A 14191-nucleotide genomic window follows, 5' to 3' on the forward strand; every position below is an offset into this window, starting at 1 on the left:
ACGACCGTTATGATATGTTTTCGCTAATATAGTTAGAAAATTAAATATATATCAAACTATATCATTAAAGTTATATATATTCGTCAAGATTATATTTTTTTCTGTAATTATGACGGGGAAAAAATCACTTTAAATTTTGTCTTCTCCGCTTCGGAAAACCACATCCGGGACAGTTGAAATTTTTTCATCAGGTTCAAAATGGTGGACAGCGGTAACCATACACAACAGCTCAGCACATGAAAACGTAGTGTTTCAGACGCATCTACGAAGAGATTCTTTTTTAAATTTAAGGTAACATCTGAAACAGAAGGGTTGTCAAAACTGGTCTGAACTAAATATTGATCACTGTCAAGGAAACCATTTTTAGCAGAGTGTTAAGTCAACGTCAAAATAAACAACACTCACGGGAGTGATACTCACACTGTACCTGAGTACAGATACTTGAATATTTCAACACAAAATCGCGACTTCACAAAAGTGGGCTGGTCACGGTAGCTGGATCATTCACATACTTTTCTGGGAGACTGCTGGTTTGAACAGGTAGGTTCTTTTCTATTTGATCAGGGTTTTTTTCAAGAACACAATTTCTTAGGTGTAATACTTATCAACAGTTCGTCCTCAGATTTTAATTAAATAATAATTGTGAATTGTAGGGTACGACTAATATTATGGAGAAAAGATGAAGCGTAAAATTATCTGTAATTATGGAAAGTTGCATTGTTTATTTATTCGCACACAGCTGATTTTGTGAAAGAATTCCCTTCCAAAATGATGCTTACTTCAAGTGTCATCGACACTCTGATTATTGTGTTTCTATTTGAAATATGTCTGGATATAAAGATTGTGAAATTATTGATAAATTAATTCTGTGTTGTTTCCGATGTTTAAATGTAGTTTTGTATTGGTAGAAAGCGCAAGGAAGCACAATGTATCAAATGAATCAGAGTAAAAACATTTAATCTGACAAACCGTACCAGAAATTATTTAGTCACTACTTTTGTTTCAATATTAGTCTCTTGGTTTGTGAATTCAGAGGGTTGAAAAGGTAGAATTTGTTATGAGGACAACATTGCAATAGCGCTGATCGCAAATGATGTCACTGTTCTCTCATTAATATGCATAGATAAATATATGTCGGCATTTTCCGCATAAACGAAAAAATAAAACCTGCTAGTGTTACAATGGCTACTTAAAGTCACACTTATTTGTATGAATTGATGACTCAGACTACAAGCTGCAACAACAGTATACAACGACAATATTTGTCCAAATTTCCGGCAGATATGTCCGAAGTCACGCGTGCAGCTGTATTACAAACCTGAAATTGCGATCGATGCTATTTTGGCATGCTGTATACATTTTGTAAACTGTCAGCAGAGTGGAGTTCTCACTGGACAAGTTTTCGTGTACCAGAGACCAGAGCAATTATATGTTTTAAAATCAGCTTGAAATGATCAATGTACATATGCTTTATAAAGTCAAAGTTGGACTTGGCGCGGGAGAGTTTTGGGCCAATGTAAAACTTGAGCTGGGCTAAACTTATGAGTATTTGTGTGGGTGCGTTACACCTGCCCAGGTCACATTTGGTGCATGGCCTTACTGTTATTATACTATTTAAATTAAGACAATCAAAGGACTTGAGCACTGCTGCCATGGTAATTGCGTTGGCTCAAACTTGAAAATGAAATTATGCTGAGTGAGTGTAGTCACAATGGCACAAACCAAATCTTTTCACAAAGAGTATAGTCCTTGATAGGTCCCAAATGAATTTTGTGTGTGTGCTTGCGTGTGTGAATGTGAACAAGACTCATGTTGCTTATTCAAGTGAATAAATTAAATTAATAATAATATTAAGTGTTTGAGAAACCAAATATTCTTTGTCAATCTTTGTTGAATTTAAAAGATACCTGGAAGAACTATGGGAGAGATTGTTTATAATGGAAGTAAAATATTTTGAGTTAGAGACCCATCTTCATTTGCAGGCAGCATTGACCCAATAATTTCACTTACATACATGTGCTATGACTATAGTAACTGGTATTCTTGAAACAACATTTTCAATCCATTAATCTTCTGCAAATACTGAGCCACTAATTTTAACGACATACTTATGATTGAAACAAGAAATCATGCGCAATAACTTCAAAATTTTGAATGAGCTGTGCAGTCATCTATGATCTAGTCTGCCTACATATGGTATCTCGTCGAGTATTGCAATGCATGCATAATAGTTCTGATGTGTATGGCTGTATTTTCCTAGTCCTTACTTGGGCATCAATAAATACTGTCAAATGGCGATATAAATTTTTATCAACGCCATTGTTTCATTCAGCCTTGAAATGCGTAATGCTTATGTCAATATACGTGTATAAAGTGAACTGGATGAGCTAGTGTATTTCTTGATAGCTGTTGTTGGTCATTAATTCTTCACATTCATACAAGGGTAAATCCATTTGTGATTTCTCATACATCAAAACAACATAATTTTGAAACTTCTATCATTTACTTTGTTTCAAAACTTTGTCAACCACCTAGAATGCATCTTCATGAATGCCTCATGACAATGTTTTCAATTCAGTCCAAGATGATCTTAAATTCTCATTCAGGTAGTAGTCTAGACTGAAAGATTCAGTCGCGTGCGGGCGCTCCGGCGCACTGCAACCTACGACCCTTTACCACAAGGGTCGTAGGTCGCAGTGCGCCAGAGCGCCCGCACACGACTGAATCTTTCAGTCTAGTAGTAGTCACACAAAGTATTTCTCTGTCATTATGCCATATTTATGGAACAACAGTTTTATTTTTATCCTAGTCTGTGATCACATGAGTACTAGAAGGGTAGATAACTATATTATACCAGCAATACGTTACGCATACTTTCCAAGGAATGAAACCCATGTCCTTGGTTTTTCCTAGTTACCAGTATTTTTAGACTAGTTAATTTGTATCAATTAGCACTTAAATTAGTACTTAGCCTTAAAAATTTTTAAACTTTACTCAACTAGACTAAACTGGTCAGACTTAAGCAATTCGTACACTGAAGTGCCTGTTAATTTGACCAGGAAACTTTGCTATACATATTGTGAATCCAAAGAGAGAGTCAGGTATGCAGTTCTTGTGACATATTGCAAGTCACAGTCTAGCGCCCTCTACTGTTCATGTCCACCCATTCAATGCATAAGTGCACAGGCACTGGATTCGAGGCCAGTAACTGTGGTGCAGCCAGACCCTTGTGTCAACGCGTGTAGAGCATCTGAGCATTAGTGTTAGACTGCCATGCAGCAGTTACATTTTGAATAGAAACTAAAATCAGTCTCTTGTTTTAAACTCAGCAGAATGCCCTGGTGTTGTTGCTTTCAATGAAAGAAAAGCAATTCATACCACACCTGAAGTTCATATTTCCATGTATAATTTTGCCAGCATGTACAAGACGGAGCCCTGCTTGTTTTATATATGTAAAAGTACATGCACTCAGCATTTGTCAATATTGGATGTAATCTAATGTAAACATAATCAAAGGAGTTGGACACTTCATCATGAATTCCGCTTTAACAGTACATGGATAATGTTTCAGGTAGCCTTTTTTTAATGAGTACATTTTTGAATTAACAGTAATCATGGTACATTTGATAGAATTGAATAGACTAGACAGAGCAGTAATTGTAGAGAGTAGCTTGTAGCCATGCAAAAGTCAGCATGTGACAGGCTATTACAGCTAGAAACTGCTAAGAAAGACTGAAGACACACATTAATGTACAAATTTCATGGGCCTTGACCACCTGTTAATGTTTGTTTATGTTGCGTACCTATAGCAAAACAAAATCAATGTCACAGCACTAGGAATTCGCATGTATATTTTTCTGTACATCCCATCATTTCAAATTTATCTCAGCATTCATTCATTTTGGTTCTATGGAGGGGAGGGGGATCGGTGGTGTGAAAAAAAGTGATAACAGACCATCAGAGAATGCTTGGGCAAATCAGAGATAGATGAAGTATACTCTACAGTTATAAGGAAAGCAGGTTCACAGTTGAAAATGAAAAGTATGCAAAACTTTCACACAATTTAACAGAGAATGGATTGGTTTATATTGTGAACAGAGTGTGACGTGTTAAAGGAATCAATTATTGGATGCCACAACTTTCAAACAGTTTCCAGTTGTGAATTAGATGTGGTGTTTTCATCAAGCGTAAATTCATCAATGCTATACATTTTAACATCTTCATTTCATTATTTAGGAAATTTTGAGTAATATTTTATTTCAAGTTTGTAAAGCACTAAGTTGCTTTTCCAGTCATTTGAGAGATTGACATCCACTGTATGTTACTCTGGAATTCCTCAATAACTGTTACATTAAATTTTCGCGCGTGTACTTCTGTGCATGTTTGAGAGTACAATATGTTTACCTAACTTTGTGCTTTACAAACTTGAATATTTATTTAAAGAAATAATATTCAAGTTTGTAAAGCACTAAGTTGCTTTTCCAGTCATTTGAGAGATTGACATCCACTGTATGTTACTCTGGAATTCCTCAATAACTGTTACATTAAATTTTCGCGTGTACTTCTGTGCATGTGTGAGAGTACAATATGTTTACCTAACTTTGATTTGATTCCTCCTATGGACTGATTTCATGACCTTTGCCATGTGTAACCTTTCACATGTCTTCTCTGTCAACACAATGGTAGGTTCAATTTCATAACTGTAAACATGTGGGGTCCTAGCATTATTGCAAAGGGGAATGGCCATATATATATGGCAGGGAGAGAAGCAATCAAGCGTTGATAAAATTAAGCCATCCATTCTTCACTTAGAGCTGAAGATGTAAAATTTAAATCTCTGTGGTCGAGAGCTTCTTCCAAAAATATCACTTTGTATTAGATAAGTCCATCAAGGCAGCCGTATTATCTTCACGTCAGTCAGGGAAGCTTAATAAGCAAAGCGGAAAAATATCAGCCAATCAGAGAGGGAATCGCTACCTCCAAGAGAGTTGATGTTCAATGCATACCTCCTAGTGAGCTTACACAAATAAATCCTCTTCGTATTTGTCTTTACTGGTAAAAGCTCTGTACATTACGCCTGATGTAGATGTTTACTGAACAGTTTCTTCTGCCGAGCCAGTACATACGTGTGGTATGGCTATGTTTTTCAGTCATGAAGATGATGGGGACTCTGTCCTTGAGGCACTCTTAGTATGTATTTATCCTTCCCACACGAGGGCATGCAGGTGTTGTATATCTGTATATATATATGTATGTCATATTTGTGTTTATATGTGTGTGTTACCATAGTCTGAATGAGTAGCACGCCTGTAGTTTCTTCTGATGTGTGAAGGGATATGTAAGATATTGGAATTGAAGTTTACAGCTGTCTTTATCATTTTTCTGTGTTCATGCCTGATACATGTACATGTACTGGGGGCATTTACCTTGCGTTCTGCTCTGCATGTGTGCATTGTAGAAGCCCTACAGCACTGATAAGACAACCACTGTTGCTGTAGATAAGGTGGCTACAATTCTTTTACGCTAACGTGGAGCTGAACTTACGAAAGAATCAGGATAACAAAGTTGATGCCAGTGTCCTTGGCTGTTTCACATTGTCCTGTATTCCACAACCATGACAGAAAGCTTGCTCCTATTTTGTACTGATATACGATACATGGAATACTTCATTAGCAAAAGTGTTATCATTGCAGTCTGCCCATGATTTAATGTGGTTGATTCGCTTCCTGTTGCCTTGGAAACAGGATGTACCATTATCAAGAAGGGAAACATGTTACGGAAATCAGCATCTCAGAAATGCAAAATCCAGTAGCGAGAATTTCAGGTTATTTCACATAAGTTCAGATGAATTGGAATTTGGATTTCATGAGACATTTCGACATGCATGGTTTTGTCTCACAGCTGACATAGTCTGTGTTTCCGCTGCCACTCTCAAATTCGTAAAATTACTAATTTTTTAGATGATTTACTAATTTTTTTCATTGTTGATTCGTAAATATACGAATGCAAGGAAGCAGCTAGTTGATTGAGAGCTGAAGGTCCCCAAACCTCAAAATAGTTCTGTCTAAGCACATGTGGTACTTAATTTGAATTTGATTGAATGATGTTCCGTATTGGAACAGTTAAGTTTACTTATAAATTTTAAAATTTACAAAAAGTTTCAATACCCAATTCGTAAATTTACTGAAAAATTTCAGAAGCCAGAGGAAACACAGATAGTAAGTCCAGTTTCATTTTGTTAGTGTTATATAAAGGCAGATTGTCTTGACAGGAAATTCACAATTTCAATGGAAAACAAAAGGCTATGACCAGTCCGGGTCAGCTCCAAAATTGGAGACTCATTATGATAATGTATTCCGGCATTCAGCCAATCATCGACCAGATTACATCATTAATAAAGTACAGGTCACGCTGGGTCACAAATTACCCACCAAGTGTGATCGGCAGTTTTGGGCCGCTTATTAAGCCCCTGTCTTGTGAATTTCGACGAATTTCGACAGTCAACATAATCCATGTTCTCTGCAGAAGGTCATGTCCAACAAGGAGTCCGATCAGTGAACAAATATTCGAAATATTGACGATTCATTTCTACCCCAAGTTTATCGATTTCGCTCAAGTACCGAGAATCATTTTGTGGATGTTCGTCATCTCTATTAGAAATACTGTTATAAAGGTTATTTGTGTAGGTACGCGTATAACATTTTGCAAGAAAGAAGAGCAATGTCAGAGCTTTAAAACGATACCTGTTTTGTAGTTGTCAAACGCAGACTAAAAATGGTACGCGATTTTGAAAATGTGTTGACAGAGTGGCCACACAACTGTTCCCCATACGGTAGAATTTGTATCGCTGCCATCTCCGACACAAATTGGGTATTCTGAACGATCTGTGTAGGTACACAATTTATATTTCGCAGGACTTCAAGCCAGAGTCTAGGAATCACAGCGATATATGGGGTTTGGTGTCTTAGCCAGAATAAAACTGGTACGCGATTTTGAAATTGTGTTTTGACAGAGTGGCCACACAACTGTTCGACATTATGACAGAATACGGCGCGGGAGTTCGACACAGTATGGCATACGTAACGAAGGACGCATGTGGAGGTTGCCAGGAAATACAATTTTTACTGATGGCGCGCTGGCCGCTGATTGGCTAATGAGAGGGGGAAAATATTATGGTATAGCGCTCCAATTTTGGAGCTGACCCGGACTGATGACACCTTCATAATGCTCTTACATACTAACAAACTCAATCCCTGGGATCAAGTCTTCTACCCTTATTATATAAAGTAGACAATAGTGCAGTTGTAAATAGACTTTGACAAGGTGCTGCTGCACTGGCAATAGCTCATACTGGTAAATTCATTGAACTCCATTCTTGATTTTGCTCAAGTTTTCAGATCAATCATATTTTACGTGAATGTTGCATGCAGTTCTTTAGCATTCATTCTAAAGCATCAAACTTGTGGTTGAAATATCCCCAGTTTGTCATACATTGACTGGTACAGCAGCATGAACAGCAATATACATGCTACAGAAATAGTATGGTTGGTTGCATTGTCCATAAACTACATGTCTAAATTGGTAGGCTGATTTTCCTCAGTGCTGTATGCTGTATGTCTTAGATATGTGAACAAGTTTTGAAGATTATAAAGAAGGCCAAACATCTCTGCTTCATGGAAAATAGGCTAAACCCGGAATTCGAATCGACCATGGTACAAACAAAGCCATATGTGCGTAGACGTACGTGTATTTCCATACGCGTTAGTACACATGTGGGCTTGTTTGTACTGGCATCACGTGATTATTTGGGCGTACTGAGTGTGTAGAGCGCATCGCGTCATTTTTATTCAGGAGTAGAACCATTGACAGATTGTCATCCATTTGTACATGTAGCTCCATGGTGCTATTTCAAACTCTATGCCGAGAGTCAATGCTGCCCAGCAGTATTATTGTCAGAATCTGCATTTGTGCATGTGTGTTTTAGTTAGAATGGTGTGTTTGTGTAGAAATTTGTGCCGTACTGCATGCATTCAAAAATAATATGATTGGTCGTTACAAACTTTTACCGGTAGAGTAATATTTTCTTTCACAGATTGGTAAAGGAGGGATATTTCTTTGTAATTTTGTTTGCCAAAGAGGAACCCCTTGAATACTATGAGTGAAAGGAAAGCATCTTTATCAACACTGGATTTTTATTGACCTCCAGTCTATATCTTACCCTGTTGCAGTATATACCAAAGGAAGGTGTTCCCATCAAAATGGCTGTCTACTTTGACCATAAAGTGGAGAAGCCGATACCAGGCCCCAGCGTGGACATTGAATGGCACAGTTCGTACCCACTGTTGGCTGTAGCGTCGAGAAGTGATGGAGGCGGCGGATGTGTTCATGTATACAGAGACGAAGTAAGTACCAGTAATGATACATTGTGGCTTTCAGAATCACCATTGAGGGTTTGAAGATGATGTTGTCGGATTGAAATTGTAAAGCCGCTGATACTTAAAGAAGAAGGAAATGGCCGTCAAAAACACAAGTTTGTGTTTTTCCACAGTAGGTAGAGCATTATGACATCAATATCAAACCAGTTGACAGATTGCAAATGAGTACAGCAAGTTTGTATGCAACTCTGAATTTAATTCAAAAACTCAGAAAGTTAAGACATATATTTTATATCTTTATGCAAATGTATGGTCAAGATAGGCTCATTGATAATCATGGAAAAGTGTCGATATTTATTTTGCCATACCACAGAATTAAAATGCTTGCTCAAACTTGTGTTCTGTCCCTCTGCGCATACCCAGGGTGAGCTTTTGGAGCACGCAACCATGCAGAGAGCATGTCCATCGATGTCCCTCGACTGGCATCCAGTCAGGCCTATCGTCGCTGCCGGTTGGGAAAATGGCGAAATACTCATCTGGAACGAACAAGAGAGGGAACTCTACTGGGCGGAGCATCTTCACAAGAGTGAAGTCGTTCTTTTGAAGTGGAGCCCCAACGGTACCCGACTTGTATCGGGAGATAAGGTTAGTCCGTGGTGTCAGGTTATAGAATATGGTATTCAGCTTCTTGAGATTTGCTTTCAAATGTGATGTTTGCCTGGGTGTTAACGACAGCTTTGTCTAGCATTGCAAAGTTGGATTTACATCAAGAAATTCAGCAATTGCCATGACAACACAGCAACCCCTATTTCCTGAGAGATGAAAGATTTCAATACTGCCCTGCGGGAATCCAGTACCAGTTGGCAGAACAGGATATGGGAATAAGTCGGTAGATTAAAAATGCTCATGTTACATGCACTCACGAGGCTAAAGTCACAGCTTTTCCCATTTGGTATTCCGTTGCCTGAAGATGAAAACCTATTGTGGTGGTAGAGTGGTCGCCCTATAGTTCTCGATTTTTCAAATTTTGTTCTCTGCCATTGTATCTGCTGATGGCACTATCTGTTCAGAATTATGTCTGTCTCCTGTCTGTGTGCAGGCTGCGTGTAGTGGAAAAAAAATATCATACCGTACGAGAAAGTGGACTGTGTTTCAGATATTGGGTTGGCATGTTATCCACAAATGCTTTGTTTGTGATACATATATCTTCACTTTGTGATCATGGTAATGGATAAACGCTGAATTTCCCACTTCTGCTGTCATCTGTTTAGAACAAATTTCACTCTAACTGGTTGTTTTTACATGGCATTAACGTTTTTTAGCTACTATAGACTATAGTCTATAGAAGCTATTGGGATGGGTATCCGTCGGCGTCCGTCGTCAGTCTGTATGTATGTATGTATGTATGTATGTAAGTATGTATGTCCGTTTGTGAGGCGTCCCTCAACTCAAATATCTTGAGAACCACAGTACTTACTGATTTGATATTTGTTGTGTAGATGAAAAATATGATTTTGAGAAACTATTTTTTTTAATTTTGTGATATTGTTGAAAATAGGCAAATTAATGCCAAAAAAGGTGTTTTTGGTAAAAAATCTTCTTCTTCATAACCGCTGGTCAGACAGCTTTGTTATTTGGTATACGGGTCGCTAGGGATAACCCAACTTAGATTTGTTCAAATTGTGATGAAATATGCAAATGTGTATTTTTAAGGAATTTTTTGTCATTTTTGGTCAAAATTGACTTACATTGTATGGAATTCTTGTACTGTATAAACCCTATCAATTCACCCAGAAAAAAATAATTAATATGATTTTAAATAATTGAATTAATTAGGAAATCATCAAAGCCAAAATAATTGTAGTGTGGAATTATCAGAAAGTTCAACTTTTTTTGACAGTTCATAGTGAAATGCTTACCATCTTGGAGGATGAAATCATGTAAAGGCAACTTTCCTGAATCCCAACTTTGATATATTCTGAACCACCATTTATGTTATCTAAAAGAAATTGCTCATAATAGTTTGTCATGATAGGGTGGTCAAATAAATAGAGATAGAGAAAGTTCTAATTTCCATTTATGGTTGACTTGGTAAGGATAAAATAAGATTACTTTTTGAGGAAAAAACAGAGTGGTCAATTAAAAGAGTGGTCAAAGTGATGGGGTTTTTATGGTAAAGCTGGGCTGTAAGATTCCTCATGTGCTATTTATAGCACTTATGCAATCTGTGTAAACAGTGCAATGAAAGTGTAACATGATTCCTTATAATGCTTTTGATGACCTTGAACTTCTTGTGTGCTTTCTCTGAGTACGTACAGTCTCAACTTATTCAACAGAACTTACTTACAAGTTAATTTGAAAGTTAAAATGTGCTTGGTTAATAGGATGAAAATAATATATTAAAAGATAACAAGATCAAGATTCTTTATAACCTGACAGATATGCTGTTTTTTATGACGTAAATCTTGATTTAAGCAAGTCTTGTTTACTTTAATTAGAATGTAATTAACTCTCGTTTATTTGCTATTATAGACTAATATAGTCTGATGAAATATGCAAATCTGTATTTTTACGGAATTTTTTACCATTTTTGGTCAGGCCATCCTGAAATGAGCTATCAAAGATATCCACCTTCTTCATCAATACATGTGTCACTAAAGGTTATTCTCTACATAACACAGCAGAGCTCTGTCAACTGTTGAGTCGCTTGTTTTTTCAAAACTGCTGGTCAGACAGTTTTAATATTTGGTTTACATGTCCCTAGGATTACCTTAGTGAGATAATTTCATACAGTCAGGAAATACTTAATTTTGTATCCATGTCTATAGTAGCTTCAGGGACTTTGGCCCTATGTTTTTTCATGCAGTCAAAATATTCCATTTATTAATCAATTATTGTTATTAATATCTCAAAGGTAGGCACACACTTTTTGAAATACAAGACTTGATAAAAACATCAGATTTAGATGTTGTGTACACTTTTAAAGATGTTTCAATTTGAGCAGCATGCATGTAAACGATACTACTCTTGGATTTTAGTTCCCAAGTACAATATTACTGAGTAAGCTACTGGATTTTGTCTGAGTCTATTTCCATCTGTCAAGATAGAATGCGACTCTGGGACAGAAATTTGGACACCCAAATTTTTACAATTCTTTTCTGATCCAACACCTGTAGGAGCTCATTTTAAAGCGCTTGGAGGAAGAAAGTTTTTAACCAGAGTTAACACTTGGGGTGGCGGTAATTTTGAATTTCAAATATCGATATTGAAATATCATGTAATGTGTTTCTCTAGTACCAAACTTTGCATGGTGACCCCGATTTCTATTCTTGATTTGGTACACATTCAGCTAGCTGAATTTGAAGTTACAGATATTGCCACTGAAGGAGCATTGATACTCTAATTGATAGTGTTTTTGCACTTGTTGAAGATACACCAGAAGTTGTCTAATATAGATGTACATCGTATCAACTGCAGTGTGTTGTTTCCCTTCTTCCATGACAGAATGGCCTTATGATCGCATGGAAAGCCGATCACAGGGGTCGACTCCAGCCAGGACCGTTTTGTAAACACGAACTGCCACAGATGATCACACAGTGTGTGTTCAGGCCAAGTATAAACCCAGATGCTGCAGCGTGAGTGCACTGTTTTACTCTCTATTCTCTCAGTCTTGGTGATTTCCTTGTCATTAAAAGCAGAGTGATAAGTGACCATGAAACTCGCAGACCTCATCTTGTTCATTTAGATTCCCGTGATATTGCCTACAGCGTCTATCATAGATGATATCAAAAGTGGCTGAGTGTGCATATTATGTGATAATTCACAGGAATACAAGGGTTATTGTCAATCAGAGTGAGGCCTCGGGACTGTGTTTGATGTTTGTTATGTAATTAACATAGGTGACAATCACTGTCCTTCGAACTGAAATTTGATGTACATTCAGTACAACATAAATGAGAGTACAGTTTATCAAAAATATTACAAAATTGAATAACAAATTCAATTACTAAAAGATATATCGCATTAGATATTACCTTGACTGGCATTCTGTACACTCAGTTTCTATAAAGAAAATCATTTGCTTGACTCTAACAGTGTTTCAACAATTTTCAAGGATAGGAAGGAAACAGAAAAAATACAGATTTGCTACAAGAGTAAATTTTCTCTGGCTTACCATTCTTTGCTCTTGATGCCATGGAGACAGATGGCATATTCCATTGCGTACTCCAGTAGTGAAAAAAAACAACTAAAAGTACCTTGCGTAATGCTTGGTAATTGATCATAACTTATCATTTTAAAGTGAAGTCATAACGATGCGAGGTAAAGGCTCAGAGAAATTACAGCTAAATTTTCCCTTCTTTTAAGACTCTTTTTAGTGTGTTGACCTTCTGGTCAGTAGTGTGAAATATGTTGATCTGTGTTCTTAATCTTTCCCATATAATTGTCCCAAATTCACTGCGGAAAATAAGATGGTAGGCACAATTTTGTGTGGGGACATGTCATGTTTCCCAGTCCCAAAACAATTCTTTTACTAACACCAATAAGTGGAAAAATCGAACAATCAGTGATTACAAAATGAACAACAACCACCGGTATAATATGTATTGAATTCTACTTCAAAGAGGGATGCAAAGTATTATTTCATTTTGTAGACATGTGTCATGTCTGTGATCAGTGTCTTCTTTGTATTTGACAGTGATACGGCAGCCTTGGCCCGTGCTGCAGTCAGCGGTGATGAGAGTGCACTTGACATGTTCAGTTGGAAGAAAGGAAACAACAAAGCCAGCATCAAGATCAATGCAAACGATGCACAGACTTGTTTTATATCAGGATCCGAAGGTGAGATATACAATCTAAATGCAGTCTGTGATTTTTGTGTAAATAAATTACTGGCAATCTTCTGGTGTCTTTCTCAATGTTTTTGATACAAAATGTAGACAGACCTGTTTTCTGAAGGTGAGAAATACAACCTGTGTACAATCAGCAATTTTTGTTTTTAAAAAATTACTGGCAATCTTCTGGTGTTTTTCTCACGTTTTTGATACAACATGAACACAGACCTGTTTTACACCAGGATCTGAAGGTTAGAAAAACAAATTATTGTGTCAAAAATTACCGGCAGTCTTCCATTGTTTTACACACAACAATGTTTCAGTGAAAAGTGAACACATACATTTGCAATGAAACTTCAAAGAAAGCTATGTTGATTGTCACCACAGTTAAACTAGCAGTCTTTTGATACAGCCAGAGCAATGTTTTCAATCCATGCAGAAGATGCTGTTTACCCAACGACAGTATAATATATCATATCAGTGTTATCGAATAAAGTCATAGTTTGACATTTTCACCTGTTGAGCATATAACGATTTTCCAAAACGGAAGATGAATGTATGAACGACAAATGACGTCTTTGAAGACCAGCTTTGGAACTCTGCAGCTGTGAGACTGTTTCTCAAGTAAATGCAGGTCAAGAGATTTGTGTGCAGGAAACTATATTTCCAATAATAGAAAGGCAGTATGTGTCTTGAAAGTGAGAGTTTGAAACTTTTGCTCAAAATTTCCTCAGTGAAACCTTCAACCATTCTCTTACCAAATCAAGAATGCAAAGAAGGAGTCACCCTGCAAAGTTTGATAGTTGAGAAACAAATTACCAAACATTTACCAATATTTGCAATTCAAAATGGCTGGCATCCCTGTGCTATTGGGGAAAATGAAATTTTGATTTTTGAAAAACTAAAAGTAAAAAGTTAAAACTAAAAATTATTCCTACTCCAAGTAGCTTTAAAATGAGTCCCCACAAGTGGCAGATATCAGAA

At 36.9% G+C, this 14191-nt stretch overlaps 1 protein-coding gene across 2 annotated transcripts in view; it reads left to right on the forward strand.

The window, feature by feature from the left end:
• The first annotated feature begins 171 nt into the window (after positions 1 to 171).
• The window catches only part of LOC139151503 (intraflagellar transport protein 140 homolog), a 51205-nt gene continuing 37185 nt past the window's right edge, over positions 172 to 14191 (forward strand). The window contains exons 1-5 of one of the 2 annotated variants that reach the window (XM_070724360.1): positions 172 to 540; positions 8229 to 8402; positions 8799 to 9020; positions 11880 to 12010; positions 13072 to 13214. In XM_070724360.1, coding sequence (XP_070580461.1) covers positions 8259 to 8402; positions 8799 to 9020; positions 11880 to 12010; positions 13072 to 13214 — 640 coding nt within the window. In that variant the 5' untranslated portion in view covers positions 172 to 540; positions 8229 to 8258. Of the gene's footprint in view, positions 541 to 4997; positions 5191 to 8228; positions 8403 to 8798; positions 9021 to 11879; positions 12011 to 13071; positions 13215 to 14191 lie in introns of those variants that run through there. The other variant, XM_070724359.1, reaches the window with a different exon arrangement.

The sequence above is a fragment of the Ptychodera flava genome, chromosome 15 (assembly GCF_041260155.1).
Source record: "Ptychodera flava strain L36383 chromosome 15, AS_Pfla_20210202, whole genome shotgun sequence".
NCBI classification, from domain to species: Eukaryota; Metazoa; Hemichordata; class Enteropneusta; family Ptychoderidae; genus Ptychodera; species Ptychodera flava.